This window comes from Anas platyrhynchos, chromosome 26, assembly GCF_047663525.1.
Source record: "Anas platyrhynchos isolate ZD024472 breed Pekin duck chromosome 26, IASCAAS_PekinDuck_T2T, whole genome shotgun sequence".
Lineage (NCBI taxonomy): Eukaryota > Metazoa > Chordata > Aves > Anseriformes > Anatidae > Anas > Anas platyrhynchos.
In genome coordinates this window covers 532,015-559,157 of record NC_092612.1, presented here as the reverse complement: position 1 = coordinate 559,157, position 27,143 = coordinate 532,015, and the positions used below count along the sequence as shown (strand labels likewise).

General features: G+C 72.2%; 4 protein-coding genes and 1 long non-coding RNA gene across 8 annotated transcripts; 4 read left to right on the top strand and 1 right to left on the bottom strand.

Moving 5' to 3' along the window:
* The first annotated feature begins 3,199 nt into the window (after positions 1-3,199).
* On the top strand, positions 3,200-7,119 carry RORC (RAR related orphan receptor C). The gene is given in 11 exon segments (XM_072027863.1): positions 3,200-3,348; positions 3,483-3,624; positions 3,999-4,376; positions 4,689-4,810; positions 4,896-5,028; positions 5,476-5,583; positions 5,676-5,786; positions 6,315-6,332; positions 6,335-6,401; positions 6,403-6,424; positions 6,894-7,119. Coding segments are annotated over 10 exon segments (1,128 nt in total). The 5' UTR covers positions 3,200-3,348; positions 3,483-3,611; the 3' UTR covers positions 7,050-7,119.
* A 300-nt stretch (positions 7,120-7,419) lies between these two features.
* Positions 7,420-12,065, top strand: TDRKH (tudor and KH domain containing). The gene is made up of 13 exons (XM_072028066.1): positions 7,420-7,630; positions 8,293-8,399; positions 8,481-8,691; positions 9,328-9,467; positions 9,555-9,825; positions 10,082-10,248; positions 10,356-10,528; positions 10,743-10,807; positions 10,913-11,052; positions 11,139-11,285; positions 11,388-11,496; positions 11,623-11,718; positions 11,803-12,065. Exons 1-12 carry the CDS (start codon positions 7,513-7,515, stop codon positions 11,679-11,681), a joined length of 1,707 nt encoding a protein of 568 aa, XP_071884167.1. The 5' UTR covers positions 7,420-7,512; the 3' UTR covers positions 11,682-11,718; positions 11,803-12,065.
* Positions 12,066-12,431: 366 nt separating this feature from the next.
* On the top strand, positions 12,432-14,550 carry MRPL9 (mitochondrial ribosomal protein L9). Its single transcript, XM_072028072.1, has 7 exons — positions 12,432-12,567; positions 12,647-12,806; positions 13,055-13,179; positions 13,344-13,397; positions 13,581-13,674; positions 13,917-13,999; positions 14,389-14,550. Exons 1-7 carry the CDS (start codon positions 12,484-12,486, stop codon positions 14,518-14,520), a joined length of 732 nt encoding a protein of 243 aa, XP_071884173.1. The 5' UTR covers positions 12,432-12,483; the 3' UTR covers positions 14,521-14,550.
* Positions 14,551-14,762: 212 nt separating this feature from the next.
* On the bottom strand, positions 14,763-15,236 carry LOC139999578 (uncharacterized). Its single transcript, XR_011805033.1, has 3 exons — positions 15,116-15,236; positions 14,979-15,025; positions 14,763-14,866 (listed from the first exon to the last, which is right to left on the bottom strand). It is a non-coding gene; the product is annotated as an uncharacterized lncRNA (long non-coding RNA).
* Positions 15,237-16,202: 966 nt separating this feature from the next.
* Positions 16,203-26,052, top strand: LOC119713779 (CUGBP Elav-like family member 3). 4 transcript variants are annotated; one of them, XM_072028068.1, is made up of 13 exons: positions 16,203-16,735; positions 18,237-18,319; positions 19,667-19,715; positions 20,130-20,258; positions 20,330-20,409; positions 21,182-21,325; positions 21,863-22,001; positions 22,412-22,561; positions 22,642-22,707; positions 23,099-23,197; positions 23,386-23,529; positions 23,946-24,078; positions 24,201-26,052. In XM_072028068.1, the coding sequence occupies exons 1-12, from the start codon at positions 16,591-16,593 to the stop codon at positions 24,071-24,073; spliced, it is 1,356 nt and encodes a 451-aa protein (XP_071884169.1). In that variant the 5' UTR covers positions 16,203-16,590; the 3' UTR covers positions 24,074-24,078; positions 24,201-26,052. The 4 variants fall into 4 exon arrangements, 2 of the variants coding, with proteins under 2 accessions (XP_071884169.1, XP_071884171.1); XR_011805005.1 differs by having other exon boundaries at positions 16,459-16,735; positions 23,427-23,529; XR_011805006.1 differs by lacking the exon at positions 23,099-23,197 and having other exon boundaries at positions 16,460-16,735; positions 23,427-23,529.
* The last annotated feature ends 1,091 nt before the right edge of the window (positions 26,053-27,143 follow it).

Below are 27,143 nucleotides of genomic sequence, written 5' to 3'. Positions count from 1 at the left end.
CGGGGACACGCAGGTGGCTCCGGGCAGCAGCCGCAGCCCCGCAGGGGCGCAGAGCCACCACCGCCACCCCCCCGGCCCCGCCACCGCCCCCCCGGCCACCCCCCGGTCCCCGCTCCGTCGGCACCGGGGACGCCGAGGGTGCAGCTGCCCCGACTCCGCGTCCCCGAGGGGGGCCCCACGTCCCCACGGGGGCCCCGCGGCCCCACCGGCGGCCCCACACCGGGGTTTTCTCCGCCGCCGCCGGTGCCACCCCCGCGTCTGGCCCGGGGTGGAGGGGACCCGGCCGCCACCGCTGAGTCACCGCCCAGAGGGTGGCAGGACCCCCGCCGGCGGGGAGGTTGCGGGGGTCCCGGGGGTGCCGTGGGGGATGCCCGGGGGGTCCCGGGGCTCCGGGTCCTCGCCCGAGCCACTTCCCGCTGCGTCACGGTGTCTTGGCCCGTGCCGTGACGCGCTGGCCCGTGCCGTGGCGTGTTGGCCCGTGGCACGGCGTGTTTTGCCGTGACGTGTTGGGCTGCGCTGCGGTGTTGGGGGGTGGGAGCCCAGCCCCGAGGTACCCCCCCACATCGCAGGGTCACTGGGTGCCCACAGGGACCAGTGGGTCCCCATGGGGCCGGTTGGTGACAGTGGATGCTGGTGGAGCTCACTGGGAGCCAGTGGGACTCACTGGGTTCTGGTGGGACTCACTGGGAGCCAGCAGGACCCCATGGGACTAACGCTGGGTGCTGGTTGGTGCCTGGGGGGCTGACGGCCACCAGCGGGTGCCCACAGGGCCACCGGGCCCCCCACGGGGCCCATGGGTGCCTTTGGGTCCCTGCAGGGTTCGGTGGGTGCCAGTGGCACCGGCGGATGCCAGCAGGTCCCCATGGCGCTCACGGGTCCTGTAGGGTCCCCGTGATGCTGGCGGTGCCGGTGGGTCCCCAGGGTCCCAGGGAGCACCCAGGGGTGCCGGGAGCAGCGGGCGCCGTGGGAGCAGCGGGTGCGGGCAGGTGCTGGGGGGTGGGCGGCCGGGCGAGACCTCGGCGACCTCTCGCCGGCGGTTCCCGGCAGGAGCGGCACCGAAACGGCGCTTCCTGGCAGCCGCCGGCACCGTTGAGTAATGCGGGCGCCGGGCCCGGCTGAGTCAAAGCCCCGAATTCCCGGGGCCCCTCCGGCCGCCGCCACCGCGGGGGTCCCGGTGCCCAGCCCCGGATGCGAGGGCGGCCCCCCCCCCCCCGCCCCAAAACTGGGTCGGGTGGAAAAAGCCGACGAAGCGGCTTCGGCCCCGGGAGGAAGAGGTGTGCGTGTGCGTGCGTGCACCGGCGCCCAGGAGCGTGCACGAGCCTTGGCGGGCGTGTTCCGGAGCGTGCAAGCGTGCACAAGTGTGTGTGTGTGCGTGCAGCAGCGTGTGCAAGTGTGTGTGATGTGCAAGCACTTGTGTGTGTGTGTGTGCGGGCACGGCCATGTGCGAGCTTGCACAAGCGCAGGAGCGTGCCCGAGCATTGGCAGCTTTGCCTGGCTCCCTGCAAGTGTGCACAAGCGTGTGCGTGCGTGTGCCAGAGTGTGCAAGCGTGCGTGGCACACACAAGCATTTCTGGGTGTGTGCAAGCTGGAACAAGTGCACAAGCGTGCAGCAGCTGGCAGGAGCGTGCCCGGGTGTGCCCAGCTCTCTGTGAGTGTGCACACGCGTGTGCAAGGTGTGAGGAGCAGGCACGTGGGTGACGAGCCGGTGGCCCTGGGGGACCGGAGCCGTCCCCATCGCCCTCACCGGGCTTTGGGGCTCCAGGTGCTGCTAACGAGGCCTCGTTAATGAGCTGCACACCTGGTGCCCGCAGTGGGGGCTGGTGGGGTCTGGGGCACCCCCTGGGGCTGGGGTCGTGTCCCCCCCCCCCATCCCCCTCGCGGTGTCCCCTTGGCTCTGGTGTCACCAGGGCTGAGCCGTTCGCTGGCTCTGGTGCCCCCCAGCACCCCCAGCCCAGTGTCCCCCATCTGTGGTCCCTGGGGCACCCCTGTCCCCGGTGCCCCCACCCCTGGTGGCTCCGGTGTCCCCCACCCCAGTGTCCCCATCCCTGGGGGTCCCCATTCTTGGGTGTCCCCATCGCCCACCCCGGTGTCCCCCATCCCCGGTGTCCCCATCCCCAGCGTCCCCATCCCCATGTGCCCCCCACCCCGAGGCCCCCTCCCGTCCCCCCTCTCCGTGGGGCGCCCCACGGGCGCAGCGGGGCCGTGGCGGGCGGCGGGCGCCTTCCTGCGAGGTGGGGCCGTGTCCCAGTTGTGGCTTCGCCGGCGCTCGCTGCCGCTGTGGTTTCGGCAGCCGCCGGCCCCGGGCACCCCCCGGACCCCCGCGCCCTGCAGGGCCCACCCTGGTGGGGACACGGGGGGCACCGGGAGGCCGTGGGGGGGGGCGGGGGGGGGCTGAGCCCCTTGGGGACATCTGAGGCCGGGGGGGGGCTGTGAGAGCCAGAGGGGCCGCAGGAGCCCTGGGGTGCCACGTGAGGCCCTGGGGTGACACGTGAGCCACGAGGGACACGTACACCTATAGGGACACGTACGCATATAGGGACCGGGGGAGCCCATAGGGACTGCGGGAGCCTAGAGAGGGTCCGTGGGAGCCGATAGGGGGTCTGTGGGAGCTTATAGGGACCGTGGGATCATATAGGGACCGTGGGAGCCCATAGGGACCGTGGGAGCCCATAGGGACTGTGGGATCCTATAGGGACCGCAGGATCCTATAGGGACCGTGGGAGCCCATAGGGCCCGCGTGCTTTCCTCTGGGCAGCGAGGGAACCCGTGAGCGCCACGTGAGCCCTGTGGGGCCACGGGAACCCACAGGGCGAGGCGAGGCCGTGAGAGACGTGAGCCCGCAGGGAGCACCTACGGCCACCGCGGCCACGTGAGCCCGCGCGGTGACACACGCGGACCCACGAGGGACACGTGAGCCCGCTGGGGACACGTGAGGCCCTTGGGGACAACGGAGCCTACGTGGGACCTGCGAGCCACCTACGTGGGGTGGCTGAGCCCATAGGGGCTGTGGGATCCCATAGGGGCCGTTGGATGCCAAAGGGACCCCATGAGTTCACAGGGGTCCTGTAAGCCCACCGGGGCTGTGGGATCCCATAGGGGCCCCGGGTGCCTGCTGGGGACACGTGGTTCCCCGTGGGACACGGGAGCCCCAGGGAGAGCACTTGGGCGCCCCGGTGGCACGGGGTGGTCCCGTAGGTGGCAGACGGGGACCCCGTGCGCCCAGGGGGGCCGTGGGTGCCCACGCGCTGCCTCCCCCCCGCAGCCCACATCGAGGTGATCCCCTGCAAGATCTGCGGGGACAAATCCTCGGGGATCCACTACGGCGTCATCACCTGCGAGGGCTGCAAGGTGAGCGCGCTGCGGGCACGGGGGGCACCGGGGGTGCTGGTGGCGGCACCGCAGTGACCCCCCGGCGTGGTGCTGACCCCCCCCTCCCGGTATTTTTGGTGACCCCCCCCCCCGTGGCGGTGCCCCCCGTGCAGGGTTTTTTCCGGCGCAGCCAGCAGGGCAGCCTGAGCTACGCCTGCAGCCGGCAGCAGAACTGCCCCATCGACCGCGCCAGCCGCAACCGCTGCCAGCACTGCCGCCTGCAGAAGTGCCTGCGCCTCGGCATGTCCCGCGACGGTGGGTGACCCCCCCGAGACCCCCCTCAAATGTGAACCCCCCCCAGCAATAGGGGGACAACCCCCGCGTATCGCTGCATGCGCCCCTATATAGCTGGGTGCCGCCCATCATAGGGTCCCCCCTGTTGCTGGGTGCCCCCCTATTGCTGGGTGCCCCCCCGGCACCGCTCCCCCCGACCCCTCCGGGGACCCCAGGGCCCATTTGCCCCCCCAGGGAAGGAACTGGGGGGGCCTGGAGGCAAACAGGGACCAGGGACCCCACACGTGGGGCTGGAAAGCTGTGGTGCCGGGGCTATGTGGGGCTGGGGGTCATGGGGGGGCACACACCCATGCGTGTCCCCACGTGTCCCCGCGTGTCCCTGCGTGTCCCCGCAGCCGTCAAGTTCGGCCGCATGTCCAAGAAGCAGCGGGACCGGCTGCACGCCGAGGTGCAGCAGCAGCTGGAGCAGCGGCAGCGGGAGCGGGCGGCCCAGGGGGGCGCCGCCGCCTTCGCCCTGGGGCTGCCGGGGTGCTGCGGCCACCCCCTGCCCCCCACCGGCACCCCGGGGTGCCCCGGGCCCTGCGAGGGGAGGGCCGCCTGCAGCCCCGGCACGGAGGCGGAGGGCGAGCGGCGGGAGGGGGCCGCACGGGACCGGGACCGGGATGGGGACAGGGATGGGGATGGGGACAGGGACAGGGACGGCCCCGACCTGTGCCCGCGCCCCGACGTCGGCAGCGGCCTGGAGTCACCCACGTGCTCCGGGATGGAGATCGGTGAGTCACCGGGCTGGGGCTGGCACCCTTGGGTGCTCGGGGGTGGTGGGAGCTGGCACCGTCACCCTTGGGTGCCACAAGTCGGTGGGACATGTCCCCGTCACCCATGGGTGCTCGGTGGTGGTGGGACCCGGCCACTTGGGTGCCATCACCCTTGGGGACCCCATCACCCCTGGGTGCCACAAACTGCTGGGAGCCGGCACCCACGGGTGCTCGGTGCTGGGGCAGCCGGCCCCGTGTGTCCCCGTGTGTCCCCATGGGGGGGCTGCCCCCGGCCGTGCCCCCCCCCTGCCACCACCCCGGTGCCCGCAGAGCTGCTGGCGCAGGACGTGCTGCGGTCACACCGCGAGACCTCGCAGCCGCGCGCCGAGGAGCTGCAGCAGCGCCGCTGGGAAACCTTCAGCCGCGAGGAGATCTGCGCCTACCAGAGGAAGGTGAGGACCCCCCCCCGGGGTGCTGGGTGCTGGGTGGGGGGTGCCGGGGGGGGAGCCGCGAGGTGACGGAGCGGGGGGGCCGCAGCCCATGCAGGAGATGTGGGAGCGCTGCGCCGGGCGCCTGACCGAGGCCATCCAGCACGTGGTGGAGTTCGCCAAGCGCCTGCGCGGCTTCATGGAGCTGTGCCAGAACGACCAGATCGTCCTCCTCAAGGCCGGTACGGCCCCCCCGGACCCCCCCTGGGCCCCCCAGCACCCATGGGTGACACGGTCCCTGCAGGCTGCCGCTGGGGCAGGGTGGTCCCCCAGGTCCCGGCACAGGGGGTGGCGGTGGGTGCCATGGGGTGCACTGGTCCCAGCGGGGTGGTGGAGAGTCCCCGGGGAGGTGGTGTCCCCAAAGGTCCCATTTGGAAGGTGGCAGTGCCCAGGGGTCCCAATTGGCAGGTGACAGTCCCCAGGGTCCCCCCCGGGGAGGTGGCGTCCCCAAGGGTCCCTTTTGGAAGGTGACAGTCCCCAGGGTCCCAGGGGGGAGGTGGCAGTCCCCAAGGGCTGCTGCCACAGGGGCACCCCCGCCCCCAAACTGCACCGTGGGGCCCTGTCTCAGGACCCCCCGGTGCCACCGTTCCCGTCCCTGTCCCTGTCCCCATCCCCGTCCCCGTCCCCAGGCGCCATGGAGGTGGTGCTGGTGCGCATGTGCCGCGCCTTCAACCCCGAGAACCGGACCGTGCTCTTCGAGGGCAAGTACGCGGGCACCGAGCTCTTCAGGTCCCTGGGTAGGGACGGGGACACCGGGGGGACACGGGGGGGATGCGGGGGGGGTGCCACGTGCCCCGGGGGGGCTGTTAACGAGGGCTCCCCCCCCCAGGCTGCCACGAGCTCGTCGGCTCCATCTTCGACTTCGCGCAGAGCCTGTGCGCGCTGCGGCTGTCGGAGAGCGAGGTGGCCTTCCTCTGCGCCATCGTCCTCATCAACGCCAGTGAGGGCCCCCCACCCCCCAAACCTCCCCCAGCCTTTGCCCAAATCCCCGCCCTTTTGTCCCAAAGCGGGTGCTGGGTGGTGGGGGTGGGCAGCCCGGCCCCAGTGTGGTCTCTTTGGGGTCCCCACCCTGGTTCCCTGTCCCCGTCCCCATCCCCATCCTTGTCCCTGTCCCCGTCCCGTTGTCCCCATCACTGTGCTTGTCCCACCCCATCATGGTCCCAGCACTGTCCCCATCCCAAACCTGTCCCTGTCCCCATCCTCGTCCATCTCCAGCCCCATCCCCCTGCCCACCACATCCCGTCCCCACACCCATCCCACCCCGTCCCCATCCCTGACCCTGTCCCCATCCTCGTCCTGTCCCTGTCCCCATCCCAGTCCCCATCCCAAACCTGTCCCTGTCCCCATCCTTGTCACCAGCCCCGTCCCTGTCCCAGACCTCTTTGTCCCCATCCCGTCCCTGTCCCCATCCCGTCCCCGTCCCCCCCGTCCCCCCGCCCGCCCCCACGTGCCGGTGCCGTGTCCGCAGACCGCCCGTGGCTGCAGGAGCAGGCGAAGGTGGCGCGGCTGCGGGGGCGCCTGGAGGTGGCCTTCCGCCTGCTGCTGCGCCAAACGCACCGCGAGGGGCTGCTGGCCAGGGTGTGTGGGGCGGGGGGGACCGGGGGGCACCGGGGGGGCACCGGGGGGGGCACCGGGGGGGCAGGGGGGCACTGGAGGGGGCACGGGCATGGGGGTGCCGTGGGATGTGGGGGGTGCCACGGGCATGGGGGTGTTGTGGAGTGCATGGAGGGTGCCATGGGGTATGGGGGGGTCATTGGGGTGGCGTGGTTGGGGGGGGTGGTGGGACATGGGGTGTCGGGGGGGGTTGAAGGGGTGCCATGGGGGTGCCATGGGGTGTTGGGGGGGGCAGAGGGGTGCCATGGGGGAGTGCTGTGGGACAGGGGGTGTCACGGGGGGGTCATGGGGGGTCATGGGGGGGTCAGAGGGGTGCCGTGGGACATGGGGGGTGCCGTGGGGGGTGCCCCAGCCATAGGTGTGACCACAGGGGGGTGCCCCCCCGGGTGTGTGCCCCCCCCGGTGACACCCGTGTCCCCCCCGCCCCCCCCAGCTGCCCCCCGCGGGCCGCCTGCGCGCGCTGTGCTCTCAGCACGTGGAGCAGCTCCAGGCCTTCCGCCGCCTGCACCCGGGGGCGCTGCCCGCCGCCTTCCCCCCGCTCTACCGGGAGCTCTTCGCCGCCGACACCGACGCCCCCGGCCCCCGCTGAGCCCCCCCGGACCCCCCCCGGGACCCCCCTGCCCCGGGACCCCCCCTCCCCTGGGGGCTAATAAAGGATTTGGAGGGGAAAACGGCGCCTCCGTGGGGTCTGTCACGCGTGGGGGGGGCACCGGGGGGTCACCGGGGGGGGGGGACACGCGTGGGGCCCCCCCGCCCCGCCCCCAGCCCTGGGGGCGGGTCCGGAGCCCCCCTTCCCCCCCAGCTGCTCTCCCATTGGCTGCGGCGGGGCCCCCGCGCGCTTCCCATTGGCCGCTTCATTCCGAGGCAGGTGCGCGGCCCCGCCCCCTTTCCTCGCCCCCCTGCCTCCCGATTGGCGGGGCGGGGGCGGAGCTGCGCGCTGATTGGCTGGGGGCGGGAGGGGGCGGGGCTGGCGGCGGCGGGGAGCGGGAGCGGAGCGGGCGCGGCTCCCACCCCCCCCCCCCGGTCCCGGTCCCGGTGCCCCCGGCGGGGCCATGGCGGCGCGGGGGGGGCTGGGGCTGAGCGGGCTGCAGAAGGCGGCCGTGCTGCTGGGGCTGCCCGCGGGAGCCGCCGTGCTCTACATCGTGTACCGCCGGTACCGCGAGGGGCGAGGTGCGTGCGGAGAGACCCCCCCGGGCGGCGGGAACCCCCTCGGGACCCCCCCTCGGGACCCTCCGTGGGACCCTTCCTTGGGACCCCCCCCCTTTGGGACCCCCCCTTGGGAGCCCCCCCCTTGGGGACTCCCCTTTGGCCCCCCCCCAGGCACTCCCTCCTTTTGGGGTCCCCCCAGCCCCCCCCTTTTGGGTCCCCTCCCTTTGGGGAACCCCCTCCCCTTTGAGCCCCCCCCCTCCCCTTGAGGCCCCCCCCTGTTTGGGGCCCCTCTTCCCCGTTAGGGAACCCCCTTCTCTTTTTGGGGACCCCCCCATTGTCCCCCCGTTTGGGACCCCTCCCCTTGCCATTTGGGGACCCCCCCCTTTTGCGCACCACCCCCTCCCTTTTGGGGATCCCCCTGTTGCCCCCCCCTTTGGGGACCCATTCCCCCTTAGTGACCCCCTCTCCTTTGGGACCCCCTTTCCTTAGGGACCCCCCCCCCTTTTGGGCACCACCCCCTTTGGGGCCCCCCCTCTCCCCCTGGGGACCCCCCTCTCCCTTTGGGGACCCCTCCCACAAGGACCCCTCTCCCCTTGAAGACCCCCCCCCTTTGGAGACCCCCCCTTGGGGCTCCCCCCTCTCCCCGGTGACCCCCCCTTTGCCCCCCCCCCCCCGGTTCCCAGCGGACCGCGCGACCTTCGTGGGCACGGAGGACCTGGAGGCGGAGGTGCGGGTGCCGCGCGCGGCCGTCCGGGCGCTCATCGGCCGCCAGGGAGCCACCATCAGGAAGGCGAGCACCGGGGGGGGGCACGGGGGGGCTGGGGGGGCTTCAGCCCCGGGGCTGACACCCCCCCCCCCCGGTGCCCCCCAGCTGCGGCAGGAGACCGGGGCGCGCATCGCCCTGGAGGAGGAGGAGGAGGAGGAGGAGGAGGAAGGGGGGGGCGCGGAGCGGCTGCTGCTGATCGCGGGGTCCCCGGGCCAGGTTTGCCGGGCCCAGGCCGCCGTGCGCCAGGTCCTGGCTGACAGCGCCCCGGTGCTGGAGCAGCTCCGCGTGCCCCACACGGCCGTGGGCAGGATCATCGGTACCGCACGGCCCCCCCACGGGGACACGGAACGGGGCTGGGGGCTCCGCTGCTTCCCAACGGGGTGGGGGCGGCCGGGACTCTGCGCACAGGGGGTGGCTGGGGCTGGGGGGCTGTGGGGCTGGGGGATGTGGGGCTGGGGGATGTGGGGCTGGGGGCTACGGGACCAGAGGATAAGGGACTGGGGGCTACAGGACTGGGGGGCTATGGGAGTGGGGGCTGTGGGACCAGGGCCTGTGGGACTGGGGGCTATGGGACCAAGGATAAGAGACCGGGGGCTGTGGGACTGGGGGCTACAGGACTGGGGGCTACAGGACCAGGGAATATGGGACCAGGGGCTACGGGACCCAGAGGGTAAGGGAACTGGGGGCTACGGAACTGGGGCCTACAGGACTGGAGGCCATGGGACCGGGGGCTATGATACCAGGGGCTACGGGACTGGAAGTTACGAGACCAGGGAATATGGGACTGGGGGCTTCAGGACTAGAGGGTAAGGGAACCGGGGGCTACAGGGCCGGGGGCTACGGGACTGGGGGCTGTGGGACCAGGGGCTACGGGACCGGAGCCTCCATGGGGAGCAGGAGCCGTGGCCCCGGGGGCTGCAGGCGGTGTCACCCCCAGCCCCACATCCCGCAGGCCGCGGCGGGGAGACGGTGCGCAGCATCTGCCTCAGCTCGGGGGCCAAGGTGCAGTGCGAGCGCCGGAGCGAGGCCTGCACGGCCCCCACGCGGCTCATCCGCCTCTCGGGGACACGCAGCGAGGTGGCGGCCGCCAAGGTCAGCGGGGACCGCGGGGCTGGGGCGGCCCCGGGGGGGGCATGGGCACGGCCCCCCCCCCCACCGTCCCCGTCCCTGTCCCCACAGAAGCTGATCGTGGAGAAGCTGCTGGAGGAGGACGCCTTTCGGAAGGAGCTGGCCCGGGTGGCGGAGGCGCGGGGCCACCGCAAGCAGCCCCTGGGCAGCCGCAGGGAACCGGGGCCGCCGGCACCCCCCGGGCACGGGGCCGGGGCCGGGGGCTGGCCCGGGGGTGTCGCTGCCCTGCTGGGTGAGGAGCCCCCCGAGGAGCCGGGGGGGCAGAGCGAGGCCCCGGAGGAGCTGGCGGTGGGGGCGGAGGTGGCGGTGCCGAAATTTGAAGGTAGGAGGTGGGGTGCCTCGTCCCGGGGGGGCTGCAGGGGGGGAATTGGGTGGGTGGGAGGGCTTGGGGGGAGCTGCGGGGTGCTGGGACCCCTCTGAGCGTCCCGTGGGGGCTCCGTGCCCCCCGGTCCCACTTGGGGTGCCCAGCGGGAGCCGCACGAGTCCCCCGGGAGCTCCGGGGCTCAGCTCCTGCCCTCGCTCACCCCGGGCTCCCTCTGGGGACCCCCCCCGGGGGGTTCCCGTCCCCCATCCCGCAGTGCCCAGCCCCGAATTCGGCTTCCCCGCGGCCGAGCCCCTGGAGGTTTACGTCTCGGCGGCCGAGAACCCCGACCACTTCTGGGTGCAGCTGGTGGGGGAGCGCAGCCTGCAGCTGGACCAGCTGGCGGCACGGATGGCGCAGTACTACGAGGGCAGCGGCCGCACGGTGAGACCCCCGGGGGGGGGGTCCCAAACCCCCTGCACCCCCCCCACCCCCCCCCCAAAACCCATGCGCCCCGGCCCCGTGGGGTGCATCGCTCCCCGTCCCCGCAGGCGGAGCTGGCGGCCGTGCAGGCGGGGGACATCGTGGCCGCTCCCTACGGGGCTGACGGGGCCTGGTACCGGGCGCGGGTGCTGGGCGTGCTGCCCGGCGGCGGCTGGGACCTGTACTACGTCGATTTTGGGGACAACGGCGAGGCGCAGCCTGGGGAGCTGCGAGCACTGCGGTGAGTGGGGGGGGGGCACGGGGATGGGGCTCCTCAACGCCCCCCCAGAGCCCTCGGGGGGTCTCGTGGCCGCCCTGCTGGGGAGGGGACTCTGTGGGGTGCTGGGGGCCCAGGGGGCTCTGTGGGGTGCTGGGGGGTCCCAGCAGCCCTGGGAAGTGGGGCAGCCCCCGGGGGGGCTGCTTGGGGTCAGCCTGTTTTTTTTTCCCCCCCCCAGGAGCGATTTCCTGAGCCTCCCCTTCCAGGCCATCGAGTGCAGCCTGGCCGGCGTCGCACCTGTGGGTGAGTGGGGAAGGGGCACAGTGGGGACAGGGGGAGGCCGAGGGGTCTGGGTCTGGGTCTGTGACCCAACCCCGCTCCGTGGGGCCCCCCCAAACCCCCCCCCAGGCACCGAGTGGGCCGAGGCGGCGCTGGACGCGTTCGAGCAGCTGACGCACTGCGCGCGCTGGAAGCCGCTGCGGGCCAGGGTCTGCAGCTACGGCCGGAGGGGACCCCGCACGTGGCCCCGCATCGCCCTGAGCCTCGAGGTCAGCCTGACCCCGACCCCGACCCCCAGACCCCAGCCCCAAACTCCCCCCCCTCCCCGTACCCCAGCCCCATTCTCGCCCCCCAGGACCTCGACGTCGCCGCGGAGCTGGTGCGGCTGGGCCACGCGGCGCCACGGCCACGGGAGGAGGAGGAGGAGGAGGAGGAGGAGGAGTGGGAGGAAGAGGAGGCGGCAGGGGATGAAGCCCTGCGGTGGGGGACGGAGACCACCCCGGTGAGAGGACTCGCGGCGGGGCGGCTGCTGGGGGGGGGTCCCGGTGTGCTCAGCCCCCCGTTGGGCAGGGCCGGGGCCGGTAACGGGGCTGTTCCCGTGCAGGAGGACGGCACCGGAGCCCCCCGGGAGAACCTCATGGAGCCCCAGGGCAGCCCCAGCGAGGAGCCCCCCACCCTGGTGCCCCCCACCCCGTCCTGCCTCAGCCCCCCGGGTAAGCAGTGACCCAGCCCCGGTCCCCGGGGAGGGGAGAGAAGGGGCCGGGCTGTGCCCCGGCCGTGCTTTGGGGTGGGGGGGTCCCGGGTGGGGGGGCCCCTTCTGTGACCCCCCCTCTCTGCAGAAGATGGCCTCGTGTCTGGCAGCGGCACCGTCCCGGTGGCGGAGGGCAGCTCCCCGTGACCCCCCCCGGGGGCAGGAGGTGGCCGGGCACCCTCAGGTGGGTTCCCCCCGTTACCCCCGTGTGGGGCTGAGCCGGGGGGGCCACACTCTTACCCCCCCCCCAATTTCTCCTCATTCCTAGGGCTCAGGGTGCCTCTGTCGGAGGAAGCCGCGGTCCAGGGAGAATTCGGGGCCGCAGGGATCGATGCAGACCCCCCCCAACCCCCCCCCCCCGGTGCGGCGGGGGCTCCCCCCGGTGCTGCCCCGGGCCCGGGGGATGGGGTCCCGGCCACCAGCCCCCCCTCGGGCCCGTTGGGGGCTCCGTTCGGTTGCGTTTTGTTGTTGTTGCCCCAGTCCCGTTGTGCGGCGGGGGCAGAATCGGTTCAATAAAGTTCGGTTCCGGGCCCGGTGCCTCCTGAGCCTCCCCCCCCCCCGTTACCACCGGGCCCCAACCGGTGCCACCGGGGGACGGCAGCGCCGGGCTCTGCCCGGGTGGGTTCCCGGGGGGGGGGGAGGGGCAGCCGGTACCGGGCAGCCCCGGGGTGCGACGGTGCCTCCGGACCGGGGGGAACCGGGACGGGGCCGGGGAGGCGGCGGGGGGTGGGGGGGGGCCGAGGAGGGTGGGGTCCCGGTGGGCAGCACCGGGCGCAGGCGCTCTGCGGGCAGCCCCCGGTGGGGTCCTCGCGCCCCGCCGAGCAGCCCGGTGTGGGGGGGGCGGGGTCGTTCTGCGCATGCGCAGCGCTCCCTGGGCTCAGGCGCTTGGCGGGGCAGTCCCGCGGAGGGGGCCTCGGGGGGGTCCTCGCGGCGCCGTCTGGGGGCGGCCATGTTGGGCCCGGTGGCGGCGGGGGGCCGCGGGCTGGCGGCCGGCACGGCCCTGAGCCGGGCCCTGAGCCTCAGCCACGGCCGGGTGAGGGCCGGGGGGCTCCGGGGGGGGGGAGCTGGGAGCGGCCCGGCCTGACCCGTCCCGCCCCGTTCCCCCCCCGCAGGGCACGGTGGTTGTGGAGCGCTGGTGGCCGGTGCCGCTGAGCCGCGAGGGGCGGGCGCCGCGGCTGCACCCCCGGCGGCACCGCGTGTACCGGCTGCTGGAGGACGGCAAGCACCTGCCCAAGGCCGAGCTGGAGCTCATCCTCACGCGGCCCGTGCAGGGTACGGGGGGGGGGCGGTACCGGGGGGGGGCCGGTACCGGGGGGGGGCTGGGGGGGTCCCGGTGCCGCCACCGAGAGCCGCGAACCCCCCGGTGGGGCCCGGCTGCGGCCCTGGGGCCCATTTGGGGCTCGCTCCCGGGGCGCAGCGGGGTTGGGGCGTCCCCACGGGGGGTGGGGGGGGTTGGGGTCTCCCCACCGGGCTGCCCCCCCCCTCACCCCCCCCTGACCCCGCCGCCGTTCCCCCCCCAGGGCTCGGGACCCGCGGTGACACCGTGCTCGTGAAGAAGTCCCTGGGGCGCAACAAGCTCCTGCCGCAGGGGCTGGCCGTGTACGCGTCCCCCGGGAACAGGCGGCTGTTCGAGGAGGAGCGGCAGGTGAGGCCCCCCCGGACCCCCCCCCGGTAACACCCCCCCCCCGGGAACCCCGGTAACGAGCCCCAGTCCGGGGCACGGGGGTGCGGGAGGGGCCGCGGGGGGCTCCGGTCCCGGTCCCGGCCCCCTCCTGAGCCCCCCCCCTCGGTCCCGTGCCCCCCCCGCAGCAGCAGCAGGAGGCCGGGACAACGGAGGTGACGCAGACACAGAGTGGAGAGAAGGTGAGGGGGGGGCACGGGGGGGGTTATGGGGGGGCCCGGAGCACAGAGCCCCCGCCCCAACCGGCTCCTCCATCCCCCCGGGACGGCTCCCCCGGGGGCCACCCCGCTGCCCCCTGACACCTCTGCCCCCCCCCCCCGTGCCCTTCCCCGCTGCCCCCCCCGTGCCCCCCCGTGCCCCCCCAGACCCTGCAGTTCCTGCGGAGCTGCCGCCTGGAGGTGGGGATGAAGAACAACGTCCGCTGGGAGCTCACCCCCGACATCGTGGCCCGGCATTCCTGCGCAATGTGAGTGCCCCCCCCCGCAGCACCCCCCGGGGGGGGCCCCCTGCTCACCCCCCCCCGGTGCACACAGAGCCATGGGGGGAGGCCCCGAGCCCCACCAGGCCGGTGCCCGGGGCGGTGCGGGGATGGGCAGGGCTCTGAGGGGCTCAGGACGTTAATGGAATTGTGGGGGGGGGTCGGGGGGGGGCACGGCCCCCGGTGCTGCCCCCCCTCACCCCCTGCCCCTGCCCCCCCCCAGCTGCGTGTGGCCGTGCCCCCCACGCGCTGCGGCTGCCACCGGAGCCCATCACCAGGTGGGGCAAGTACTGGTGCGACGTGACGGTGAGTGGGGGGGGTCCTGGTGGGCCCCCCCACCCCAAAAAAAATCAAATTCCGCCCCCCCAAACCCTTCCCTGCCCCCAGTGCTGGTGGTCTGGCGCTGCCTGGGTGCCCCCCCCAAATGGCAGCACCCATCCTCCAGCATGGGCAGGGTGTGTTGGGGGGGGGAGTGCCCTGAGTTTTTTTTGGGGGGGGGAATGCCCTGATTTTCTCGGGGGGGGGACACACCCATCCCCGTGCCCTAGAGGGATGAGAGCCCCTCCCTGCATCCCCAGGACCTCTCCCCGTGCCCCGTGGAGCCCCCAAAGCCACGAGGGGGGTTCTGAGGGGGCCGGACCCCGGTCGCAGGGGGGGGGGCTGCCCCCTGCTGACCCCCCCCCCCGGTGCCGCAGGTGAACGGTTTGGACACGGTGCGCGTACCCATGGCGGTGACGGAATTCCTGCGCCCACGGACGCGGCGGCGCCGGGAGCAGCGGGCCCGGGAGGAGGCTCTGCTGGCGGCCAAACGCGAGGAGCTGCTCTGAGCCCCCCCCCCGGGAACGGACCCCCCCCCCCCCCAAAAAAAAAACCTCCCTCGGTGTCTGCCCCCCCCCCCGTGGTGAATAAAGGGCTCGGCACCGACCCCAGCGTGGTGAAGCCGTGGGGACTGGGGGGGTTGGGGGGTGTTGGGGGGGGTCTTGGGGGTGGAACAGGCTCCGGGGGGGGGCAGTGGGCCCCCAACTGCCCTCACACCCCCGGGGGGGGGGGCGTTAAAACACAGCACAGCGCAGGCGGTGACCGGGGTTTATTGCCTGTCCCCCCCCCCGGTGGCCCCGGTGGCCTCCAGCTCCTGGCGGACCCTCGCGGGCAGCTCGGGGTCGGTGAAGTATTCTGGGGGGGGCGAGGGGGGGGCGTTAGGGGGGGCTGCTGCCATCCTCGGGGGGGGGTCACCCCCTCCTGGACCCCCCCCCCTCAGCCCGGGGGCAGCCCCTGAGCCCCTCACCTGCAGCGAACTCCAGGATGTCGTGGGGCCGGTGCCGGATCAGAGCCCTGGGGGGGGGGAAAGGGGTGAGGGGGGGGACAAAAAACGGGTGGGGGGCACAGAAAGGGGGGGGGGGGCACAGAAAGGGGGGGGCCCACCTGAGGAAGCCGCGCAGCAGCACCCCCACGGCCGGCTGTGCCTGCAGGTAGCGCTCACTGGACAGGCGCAGGACGGCTGGGGGGGGGGGGGAGGTGTCAGTGGGGGGGGGTGTGGGGGGGGTGAACGTCACCCGGGGGGGCTGCCCCCCCCCCCCCCCCGTGTCACCCCCGGTATCCTCCTGGCACCCCCCTTGTGCCGCCCCCACGTTGTTATTTCCCCCGTTCCCCCCCCCCGTGCCCCCCCCCAGCCCCTTTCCCACCCTGTGCCCCCCCCAAATTCCCTCCCCCACCACCCCTCCCGTGCCCCCCCCCGTTCCCACCCCCCTGCCCCCCCCCAATACCCCAACCCCGTGCCCCCCATGCCCCCCCAGCCCCCCCGGTGCCCCCCCCACCTCCCCCCCTCCTGTTTGGGTGCCGCCATCTCGGGCCGCTCGGCGCCGCGCGTCGCCATGGCAAGGGGGGGGGGGCGGGGGGGCGTTCCGGGAGGGGGGGGGCCGCCCGTGCGCGTTCCCGCGGGGGAGGGGGGGGCGGCGGGGGCGCGCATCTCCCCGCCTGCACGGCGCCCCCCCCCCCACCCCCCCTTCGCGCGTGCCCGTGGGCCCCGCGCCTCTGCTCCGGGCGTGGCCGCGTGCGCGTCCCCGCGCCCCCCCCCCGCCCACGCGCGTCCCCGCCCCTCGCGTGCCCCCGCCCCGGCCCGCCCCCCCCCAGCTCAGCACCGGGGACAGCTCCGGGCCGCGCGCACCTCGCTCGGCCGGGCACGCGCACACGGGACGCGCCCCCAGCCCGGGCACGCGCCCGCCCCGCGCCCCCCCCCCCTTCCCTCAACCCCTCCCGGTGCCGGTGCCGCTCCCGCTCCCGGTCCCGGTCCCGTCTCTGCCTCCCCCCCGGCCGGGGCGGCCCCCCCCGGGGCAGAAAAGCGGCGAGCGGGGCGCGGGGCTCGGGGCCGGTCCCGGGGCTGCACCGGGAGCGCGGCCGCCATGGGGCGGGCCGGGCGCTGAGCCCCCCCCCCGCACCCCCCCCCCAAAAAAAAAACCCACCCCCCTCCTCCCCCCTCCCCTCCCCGCCCACACCGGGGGGCTCCGGGGCGGGCGGGCCCGGGCTGTGCCGGCAGCCGCCGGGGCCGCGGCTTCGGGAGCCCCTTCGGGAGCGGCCGGGATCTACCGGGAGCGCCGGGAGCGCCGCCCCCCGGGCAGAGCTGCCCCCGCCCCGCCGCGCCCCGTCCCCGGAGCCGGAGCCGAGCCCCGGGGCCGCCTCGTCCTTTGTGTGCGGCGCGGCCGGGCCGGCACCGGGCACCGGGCACCGGCACCGGGCACCGGGAGCCGCACCGGGAGCCGCACCGGGAGCCGGGCACCGGGAGCCGCCCGGCGGCATCCGCAGCATCGAGCCCCGGCGGCGGCCCCGAGCCCCGGCGGCGGCCCCGGGAGCGGCGGCGGCGGCGGCGGCGGCAGCGGGGCCCGAGCCCCCCCGGTGCCCCCATGAAGGAGCCGGACGCCATCAAACTCTTCGTGGGGCAGATCCCGCGGCACCTGGAGGAGAAGGACCTGAAGCCCATCTTCGAGCAGTTCGGCAAAATCTACGAGCTCACCGTCATCAAGGACAAGTACACCGGCATGCACAAAGGTACGGCCCCCCCGGGACCCCCCCGGACCCACCGGGACCCACCGGGACCCCCCGGCACCGGCACCCGCACCGGGAGCCGCCGCCAGCCCCGGGCACGGCCCCTGCGCGCGGCCGCCGGCATCAGGCGGAGCCCCCCCCCCGTCGGGTGTCGGGGGGGGGCAGGAACGGTTCGGGTACAGCCCCTGGTGCTGGGTACCCCCCCATAGCCTCGGTACCCCCCCATAATCTCGGTACCCCCCCCATAATCTGGGTACCCCCCCAGCCAGCCCCATAGCCTGGGTGCCCCCCCATACCCAGCCCCACAACCCGGGGGCAGCCCCAGGCACTGGGTACCCCCCCCATAACCCGGGTACCCCCCATAACCCGGGTACCCCCCATAACCCGGGTACCCCCCCCAAATCCAGCCCCATAGCTCTGGGTGCCCCCCCCGTACCCAGCCCCAGGCACCGCACAGACCATCGGGGGGAGCCGCACAGACCATCGGGGGGAGGGGGGGGGGGCGAGGAGCGGCCGTGCAGGAGGCGGGGGCGGCGGGGGGGGGGTGGGCTCGGGGTGCTGCGGGGGTGTCGGCTGCTGGGGGGGGGCGGGGGGGGCTCGGGGAGCGGGGTGGGGGCGTGCGATGGGTGTGGGGTGTGCGATGGCCGCATGTAGGGTGTGCAATGGGGGGGGGGGGAGCGTGGTGGTTGTACGGGGGTGATGGGGGGGGTGCGATGAGCGTGTAAGGGTGTGGGGGGGTGATGAGTGTGTAACGGCTGGGGGGGGTGTGCAACGCGCGTGCAATGGGTGGAAATGGGGTGTGCAAGGGGTGTGTGGGGTGTGATGGGTGTGGGGGGGCACGTAGCGGTTGTGTTCGGGGTGTGATGGGTGTGGGGGGGGTGTGTGGGGGGGTGTGCAGTGGGTGTGCGGTGGGTGTGCAGCGGTTGTTTATGGGCTGTGATGGGGGTGTGGGTGTGCAGTGGTTGTGTACGGGGTGTGATGTGGGGGGGGGGCGTGCAATGGCCGTGTGCAGGGTGTGCGGTGCTCGTGCACGGCTGTGATGGGGGTGGGGTGTGCAACGGGGGTGTGGGCGTGCGATGGTTGTGGACGGGTGTGATGGGGGTGGGGGTGTGCAATGGGTGTGCAATGGGTGTGCAATGGGTGTGCAATGGGTGTGCAATGGGTGTGCAAGGCACCCAGTGGGTGTGCACTGGGTGTGTGGGTGTGCAGTGCTTGTGTACGGGGGTGCGATGGGTGCCCAGTGGGTGTTGCAACGGGCGTGCAAGGTGCGTGCAAGGTGTGCAAGGCGCACGGTGCTGGTGTAGGGGCGCGGGGGGGTGCCCGGTGCCATGGGCCCCGCGGCGTCTCCCAGGGCCCTGGGGCTGGGCCTGAGGCTGGGGGGGGGGGACACACACAGGGGGACACCCCCGCAGGGTCCCGGCCCCGGAGCACGGCCCTGGGGGGGGTGTGGGGAGGGGGGGGGCAGGCCGGGGCCGTGCCCCCCCAGCGCCCGCTGTGCCCCCAGGATGCGCCTTCCTCACCTACTGCGCCCGCGAGTCGGCCCTGAAGGCGCAGAGCGCCCTGCACGAGCAGAAAACGCTGCCGGGGGTGAGTCCGGGGGGTGGGGGGCACCTCCCCCCCCCATCTGCCCCCCCCTCGCCCCCACCCCAAAAATCCCCAGGCACCTCCCTGGTGTCCCCCGGTGCCTTCACCCCCCCAACATCCTCACCCCAAAATAGGGGCCCTGAGTGGGGGGGGGGGGTCTCCATGTCCCCCCCCCTCTCCCAACATCTGCCCCCGGGGGGGGCAAACCCCCCGAGAGGGGCCCGGCGCTAACGAGGCCCCGGCGCTAACGAAGCGCTGCCAGGCGGGCTAACAAAGCCACCGGGGGGGCGGGGGGGGCTGCCTTTATTTGTAGCTTCGAGCATTTTAAGTGCCCCCCCCCCATGAATTTTGGCCTGGGATCCCCCCACCGCGAGGATGCTGGGGGGGGGGTTGAGGGGTCCCCGTCACGGGGGGGGGGGGCACAGCCTGGTGGCCCCCCCTCGCTGTCCCCAGGGAGCTTTGGCTTCGCTGGGGATAATCCGGGGGATTGGGGGCCGTAATAATCCCCGCGGGGGGGGGGATTATTTTGTCGGGGGGGGGGGGGGGAATTAGGGGGGGCACCGCCCCAGCAACCGCCCCCAGCGGGGATGGTACCGGGGAGGGGGGCAGGAGGCGGGGGTGGGGGCCCCGAGCTGTGCCATGGGGGGGGGGGGGTTGGATTTTTTTTGGGGGGGGGGGGCGATGGGGTCCCGGAGCTCAGTGCCCCCCCTCCCCTGATCCACCCAGGGCTGATCCCGGGATTAGCGGGGGATTAGCGCCCCCCCCACCCCCCGGGGGGGGCATTTCCAGCACCATCTGGGCCCGGGGGGGGGGGCGGGGGGGGGCACAACCTTCGCTTTCTGCTTGGAAAAACCGCGGGGGGGGGGGGGGGCGAGGGGTGAGCCGGGGCTGAGCCCCCCCCCCAGCCCCTCCCCCATCCCGGGGGGGGGGTTCTGCGCCCCCCCCCCGCCCCCCCCCCGCCCCGTCATTGTTTATGGCGGCGCTGCTGATGTCAGCGCGTTGCCGGGCAACGGGACGGGGAAATTGGGGATGAGGAGGCGGTTGCCATGGAGCGCGGCCGTTGCCATGGTTACCGCGCATCTGTGCCCTCCCCCCATCCCCCCCCCCCCGGGGGGTTACCGGAGGGAGGGGGGGGGTGGGGCAGGTACCGGTGGGGGGGGGGGGCGGGGGGCGCATCCCCGGGGTCCCCCCCACGGTTGCCCGGTAACGGGACGCGGGGACGCGGCGTTGCCATGGCGATGGGAGCATCTTGGGGGGGGTGGGAGGGATGGGGGGATGGGGGGGGGTCGGGGTTCCGTGGGGGAGGTCCGGGGGGGGGGCTGTGCCCCCATCCCGCGCTGTCGCCCCCAGATGAACCGGCCCATCCAGGTGAAGCCGGCCGACAGTGAGAGCCGAGGAGGTGCGGACCCCCCCGGGACCCCCCCCGGGAGCCCCCCAGAACCCCCCTGAGACCCCCCAGAACTCCCCCAGAACCCCCTCCTGGACCCCCCCCAGACCCCATCCCCGGGGGTCTCATCCTGCCCCATCCCTTGCCCCCATTCCCGGGGGTCCTGTCCCATCCTGTGCCCCCACCCCCATCCCCGGGGGGGTCCCATCTGTGTCCCCCCCCAGATCCCCATCCTGGGGGTCCTGTCCCATTCCCTGCTCCCATCCCTGGGGGGTCCCATCCTGTCCCCCCCCCGGGTCCCCATCCTGGGGGTCCCTTCCTGTGTCCCCACCCCTACCCCAGGGGTCCCATCCTGGGGGTCCCACCCCGTCCCATCCCACCCCCGGGGGGGTCGCGCCCCCCCCCCCAGCCACGCTGTGCCCGCAGAGGACCGCAAGCTGTTCGTGGGGATGCTGAGCAAGCAGCAGGCGGACGAGGACGTGCGCAAGATGTTCGAGCCCTTCGGCACCATCGACGAGTGCACGGTGCTGCGCGGCCCCGACGGCACCAGCAAAGGTGGGGGGGGCTCCGCGGGGCCGGGGGGGGCCCGGGGGGGGCGCTGACCCCGCTGACCCCGCCGCCCCCAGGCTGCGCCTTCGTCAAGTTCCAGAGCCACGCCGAGGCCCAGGCTGCCATCGCCGCCCTGCACGGGAGCCGCACGCTGCCGGTGAGACACCCCCGGCCCCCCCGTGCCCCCCCCACTGCCCCCCCCCACTGCCCCCGCGCTGTCACCTCCACCGGCACCGTCCTCATGGCCACCGTCATCCCCGACCCGCAGCATCCCCATTGTGCCCAGCGCCCCCACCAGCCCCGCACCACCACGTCCCCGTCCTGTCCCCATCCCATCCTAAATCCTAGCCCCATCCCAATCCCATCCCAGTCCCAGCCTCATCCCATCCCTGTCCCCATCCCAATCTTTGTCCCCTTCCCATCCCAATCCCATCCCAATCCCAGCCCATCCTCACCACCATTCCCTCCCCATCCAGTCCCAGTCCCCACCTTTATTCCCATCCTATCCCATTCCCATCCCATTCCCATTCCCATCCCGTCTTAAATCCCATCCCCAGCACCATCCCCTCCCTATCCAATCCCCACCTTTATTCCCATCCCATTCCGTCCCATCCCAATCTTCATCCTGTTCCCATCCCATCCCCTCCTAAATCCCATCCCATTCCCATCCTATCCCCATCCTCATCCTAAATCCCTACTCCATCCCAGCCCATTCCATCCCATCCTAAATCCCATGCCCATCCTGTTTCCATCCTGTTCCCATCCTATCCCTGTCCCCCTCCCATCCCACCTCATCCACCCCACCCCATCCCATTCCCATTTTGTTCCCATCCCATCCCCACCACCATCCCCATCCCAAATCCCATCCCCATCCTGTCCCATCCATGCCCGGGTGACGCGGGGCCGTGCCCCCCCCTGCCCCCCCCCAGGGTGCCTCGTCCAGCCTGGTGGTGAAGTTCGCGGACACGGAGAAGGAGCGGGGGCTGCGGCGCATGCAGCAGGTGGCGAGCCAGCTGGGCATGTTCAGCCCCATCGCCCTCCAGTTCGGCGCCTACAGCGCCTACACGCAGGCGGTAGGGGGGGCACGGGGGGCACGGGGGGGGCGCGGGGGGGGTGGACCCCATGTTGGGTGAGGGGTGGCCCCAGGGACTATGGGGGGGTAGGGGGAGACGGACCCCTGATGGACCCCGAAGTCCAGGGAGGGGAAGTGGGGGGGGTCATGGGGATGGGGGGGGGTCATTGGGACATGGGGGGTCATGGGGGTGGAGGGGTCATGGAGATGGGGGGGTCATGGGGACGTGGGTGGGGACAGGAGGTGGTGGAGCTCAAAATCCGAGGTGGGGTCATTGGGGGGTGGGCATGGGGAGATGATCGGCCTCGGCATCCTGGGGGGGGCACAGGGGAGATGGGGGCCCCCATGGGACATGGGGGGGACACGAGGCACATGGGGACCCCGGGGTGACACAGAGAGGATGAGGACCCCCATGGAGGGCCCGGGATGGGGACCCCGGGGTGCTGGGCCCTGGGGGTGACACCCTCTGGGGGGGGGGGTCCCGCTGCCCGGGGGGGTGCCGGGGGCCGGTGCCCGGTGCCAGGCGCTGTCCCCGCAGCTGATGCAGCAGCAGGCGGCCCTGGTGGCCGCGCACTCGGCCTACCTCAGCCCCATGGCCACCATGGCCGTCCAGATGCAGCACATGGGCACCGTCACCCCCAACGGGCTCATCGCCACCCCCCTGCCCCCCTCCTCAGGTCGGTGCCGCGGGGGGGACGGGGACGGGGACACGGGGAGGGAGGGGGCTGGGGGGGGGCACCGGGGGTGGGGGGGGGACTGGGAAATGGGTGGGGGGGCAGCGGGAGCAGAGATGGGGACACAAGGGGTGGTGATGGGGAGGTGGGGGGGGCACCAGGGAAGGTGATGCCAGGGATGGGGACGTGGGGGGGTCATGGGGGGACCTTGGGGACATGGACCCCATGTGGGGGGGGGACGTGGAGGTGGCACTGGACCTGGAGCCACCGACCTCACGGATATTGGGGCCGGGGAGGGGGGCGCGGAGGGATGGGGCCGCTGGGGGTGGCCGTGCCCCCAGGGCGTGGTGAGGAGGGGTGGGGTGCGAGGTGCCCCCCCCCGGGCCGGGGGGGTGACGGGGGTGTCCCCGCAGGAACCAGCACGCCGCCGGCCATGGCCGCCACCCCGGTGCCCGCCATCGCAGCCCCGCTGAGCGTCAACGGCTACAGCCCGGTGCCGGCACAGCCCGCGGGGCCGCCCGCCCCCGAGGCCGTCTACACCGGGGGGGTCCCCCCGTTCCCAGGTGCCCACCGCCGGCCACCCCCCCCTGCCCGCCCCCCCGCTGCCCCCCGCCGCCCCTAACAGCCCCCGCTCTGCCCCCAGCCCAGAGCCCCGCCGCCCCCGGGGACCCCCTGCAGCAAGCCTACGCCGGCATGCAGCACTACACAGGTCGGGGGGGCTGGGGGGGGTGCTGGGGGGTACTGGGGGGGTACTGGGTGGGCATTGGATGGTGTTAGGTGGGTACTGGGGGACACTGGGAGAGTACTGGGAGGTACTGGAGGGCTGCTGGGGAGCATTGGGGGGCATTGCGTGGCACTGGGGGGCACTGGGGGGGGCATTTAAGAGCCCTGGGTGCAGTTGGGGGGGGTCTGGGGGGGTGTATAGATTTAGGGGGGGGCACTGTGAGGACACTGGGGGGGGGAGGCACTGCATTGCTTGGGGGGGGCACCTGGATGGTTCTGGGGGGGGGAGGGGGAACCACCACCAGGCACTGGGGGGCACTGGGCTGGGGGGGGGGTGTGTGGGGGGGGGACGTGCTGACCCCCTGTTGCCCACGCAGCCGCCTACCCTGCAGCCTACGGGCTGGTGAGCCCGGCCTTCGCCCCCCCGGGGCCCCTGCTGGCCCCCCCGCCCCCCCCGCAGCAGCAACAGCGCGAAGGTGAGAGCACCCCGGGACCACCCCCCCCGGACCCCCCCCTTCAAAGGGCGCTGGGCTTGGGGTGCCCATTGGGGGGGGTGGGGGGGTTGGGGTCACCCCAAGGGCGGTGGGGGTGGGTTGTTTTTTGGGGGGGGGCACGGGGGGGCGCAGGGTTCCGGGTGCCCGCTGTGATGCCGCTCCCTCCGCAGGCCCCGAGGGCTGTAACATCTTCATCTACCACCTGCCCCAGGAGTTCGCCGACACCGAGATCCTGCAGATGTTCCTGCCCTTCGGCAACGTCATCTCCGCCAAGGTCTTCGTCGACCGCGCCACCAACCAGAGCAAGTGCTTCGGTAGGGACGGGGGGCACGGGGACACCGGGGGGGGCACGGGGACACTGGGGTCACTGGGGTCACCAGGAACACGGTGACACCAGGGGCATGGGGGGCATCAGGGACACCAGGGACATGGGGACACTGGGGACATTGAGGAGGACGTGGGGACACCATGACCGGGGCCTCCCCATGCCCAGGGACCTGGGGGACACCTTGGCCTGGTCGCAGGGCTGTGGGGGGGCTGTGGGGGGGCTGTGGGGGGGTCACAGCCTGCCCAGGGCACGGGGTCGTCCCGGCTGGAGCGCTCCCAGCCAGCGCAGAGAGGGGACAGGGACAGCACAGGGGGGGTGCGGGACGTCCCCTGGGGGAGCCACCATGGGGCAGGGGCAGCCGCGGCCGCCCTGTCCCCAGCGCCCCCCCTGCCCCCCCCCCAGGCTTCGTGAGCTTTGACAACCCGGCCAGCGCGCAGGCGGCCATCCAGGCCATGAACGGCTTCCAGATCGGGATGAAGCGCCTCAAGGTGCAGCTCAAGCGGCCGAAGGACGCCAACCGGCCCTACTGAGCCCGGTGAGCCCCCCCAGGACCCCCCCCGCAAACCCCACAGCTCGTTGGGGGTGTGGGGGTCCCACCTGCTCCCCCCCCCCAGCACTGCTTAATGCCCCCCCCCCGCCCATCTCCCCTCTCGCCAGGTCTGGAGGTGCCGGAGCAGCACCCTTGGGTGCCCCCCCCCAGTTGCAGAGCAGCCCCCCCCGGGACACCCCAGTGGTGCCCGTGGGGGGCTCAGTCCTGCTGGCGGGAGGGGGGGGGGGGGCACACACAGACCCCCCCCACATGCTCAGGAAGGATGGACACCCCCTCCTCCCCCCCCGGACCAATCTGGACACCCCCAGCACCCCATGTCCCGTCAGCCTGGGGGGGGGGATGGGATGGGACCCCCCCTCCCCATCACCCCCGCTGCCCCCCAGGGGGAACCCCCTGCTTGGAGCTTTTTTCTCACCAAACAGGACCAAAACCAGCTCCAGGTGGGGGGGGCCACCATGGGGTCCGGGCGGGGGGAGAGGAAACGACACAGGGGGCTGGGCCTGGCACGCCCCCTCCCCCCCCCTTCTCCCCCCTCCAAGACCCCAGGGTGAGTGGGACCCCCCCCAACACACACACACTGCCACCCCCACCCCCTCCCCGTTCTGCCCCAGCCCCAACCTGCCTCAATCCCCCCCCATGGGCACTGGGGTCTGCCCCCCCCCGGCCTCCCCACCCCCCCCAACGGCCATGGCCAAGGAGCAGCCGAGCCTGGGACGCGCCAAAACTGCACCAAAAGTCGGGGTCTGGCAAACTGGGGTGCGGCAGCATCAGGATGTGCCGGAACTGGGATGAACTGGAATGAACTGGAACAAACTGGGATGTGCCAGAACAAACTGGGATGTGCTGAAACTGCACCAAAAGTCAGGATGCAGCAAGACCAGGATGCAGCAGCATCGGGATGCGCAGCAATTGGGATGTACTGGAACAGACTGGGATGTGCTGGAACAGACTGGGATGTGCTGGAACAGACTGGGATGCGCCAAAACTGGGCTGTACTGGGACAAACTGGGCTGTGCTGAGACTGGGCTGTGCTGCAATGGGGATATGCCCGGCCTCGCACGCAGGCGCTGCCCCAGGGACTCACCGCAGGCACCGGGAGCTGCGCCCACCGGGAGGGTCCCGGAGCAGCGCGGCCACGGAGCCCCCGCGGCCACCGGCGTCAAACGGGGACACGGCCAAAACCGCCATGGGGCCAAATTTGGGGCCGATTTGGCCCAAACGGCGGTGCTGCCCAGTGCTGCTGCCCGGTGCCAGTGCCCGGTGCCAGTGCCCCCCTCCCCAGCCAAACCCGGGGGAGGAGGGGGTGCAGCCATGCCCTGGGTCCCCCCCCCTCCCCGCTGCCCCCCCTGTACATAACTCCGTTGGCCGGGGGCGCGGGGGCGCGGCCGCTCCTCTCTTTGTCTCTGTCCCCCCCTTTTTGGGGGTTTGGTACCTGCTGAGTCGGTTTAGAGGGTGGGGGGTGGGGGGCGCGGGGCCGGTAGCGCGGGGGGCACAGACCCCGGGGAGTTGACGTCTGCGGTGGAGACACCGGCGCTTAACTTATTTGCTATTTATTGCGGTTACTTTGGATAATTTAATTATTTTTTTTCTTTTTTTTTTCCTCCTTTTATTTTTTTCTGTCTAAATAAAAGTTACAAAAAAAAAACAAAAACAAAAAAAATTCCTGAACCTCGATGGCTCTGAAGCGTCCCTGCCCGGGGAGGGGTCGGGAGGGACCCTGGGGATTTGGGGTTGGGTTCCCCCCCCCCCCAGCCCCCTCCCAGCCCCGCGCCTGCCGCGGTGAAGGAAATGGCCACGGTTCCCAGCAGCTTCATCAATAAATCAATTTATTTAAAAGAATATGTTACAATTAATTACACTAAGTGACTTTACCAAACAACCGGAGTGGTTAGCGCTAGAGAACGAGGAACGAAACACCGGGAGCAGACCGGGAGGGGGGGAGGCTTTTTTTTTTATTTTTTAAATTCCTCCTTTTTGCAGTTTTTTTATTTTTTTTATTGTCGTTTATTTCCTTCACATTTCTGAATCACGAATAAAAAATACAAGATACCGCAGTGAAAACACCGTTAGAGTTCTCTCGAATAAATTAAAGAGGATGTGTGCGTGGCAGCGGGGGGGGGGGGGGCAGCCGGGGGCGCGCTTGGCGGGGGGTGCCCGAGCCCCCCGATTATTGCTGAGCCCGGGGGGGGGGGGCCCGGCTCCGCGCGATTAAAGCCGCGGCGCTTCCTGACCTACTTAGCCGGGCACGGAGCGGCGCTTTCGGTTTCCTTAAGGAAAAAAGAAAAAAAAAAAAAAAAAAAAACAACAAAAACCCCAAACGCAGCGACCTGAAACGCACCAAGCGCTGTGTGCGGCGCAGAGCCTGGGCCAACGGGTTGGGAGCTCCAGGCCCCCCCTCCCCTTGAAATTAAGGACTGAAAATGGTGGCAAATCCCCCGATTCGCACAATTTGAGTGCCCGGGACTGGCCCGCGGGGCGCCCGAGGACAGTGGCCGAGAAATCCCATTAGAGCGGCGAGCGCTAATTAATTCCCCGCGTGCGGCCTCGCTGCTGCTCTCGTGCCACTGCCCCGCCACGGGGACCTCAGGACCAGGAGGGGTCCCCGAGAATGCAGGGCCTGAGGCTGCCACGCTCACCCCGGGGGGGCTCCTGCTCTGGGGGGGCCCAGGGGTGATGGCGAGCGGCCTCCGCGGGGAACCTCCAGTGGGGGAAAAGCGAAGTCAGAAGCTTGTAAACGTGCCGAGGTCCTTGTGCCAGGAGAGGTATTTCCCTGTAACGTTGCTGTGTTTTGATTTTTTTTTTCCTTTTTCTGTTTTTTTTTTTTTTTTCTCTAAAGTTAGTTTTTAAAAAAACAACACAATGAATCGGGGGGAGATGCGTGTAAAAACGCAAGCTTAAAAAAGGTACTGCCACTGGTATGAAACCTTAAAAGAAATATATATATGTATATACGTGCACGGCCTTTGTATATATAGCTTTGCAGTTTTTTTTCTCTTTTTTCTTTTTTTTTTACATACATACATATATATGCCTGAACAGTGCAAATGGAC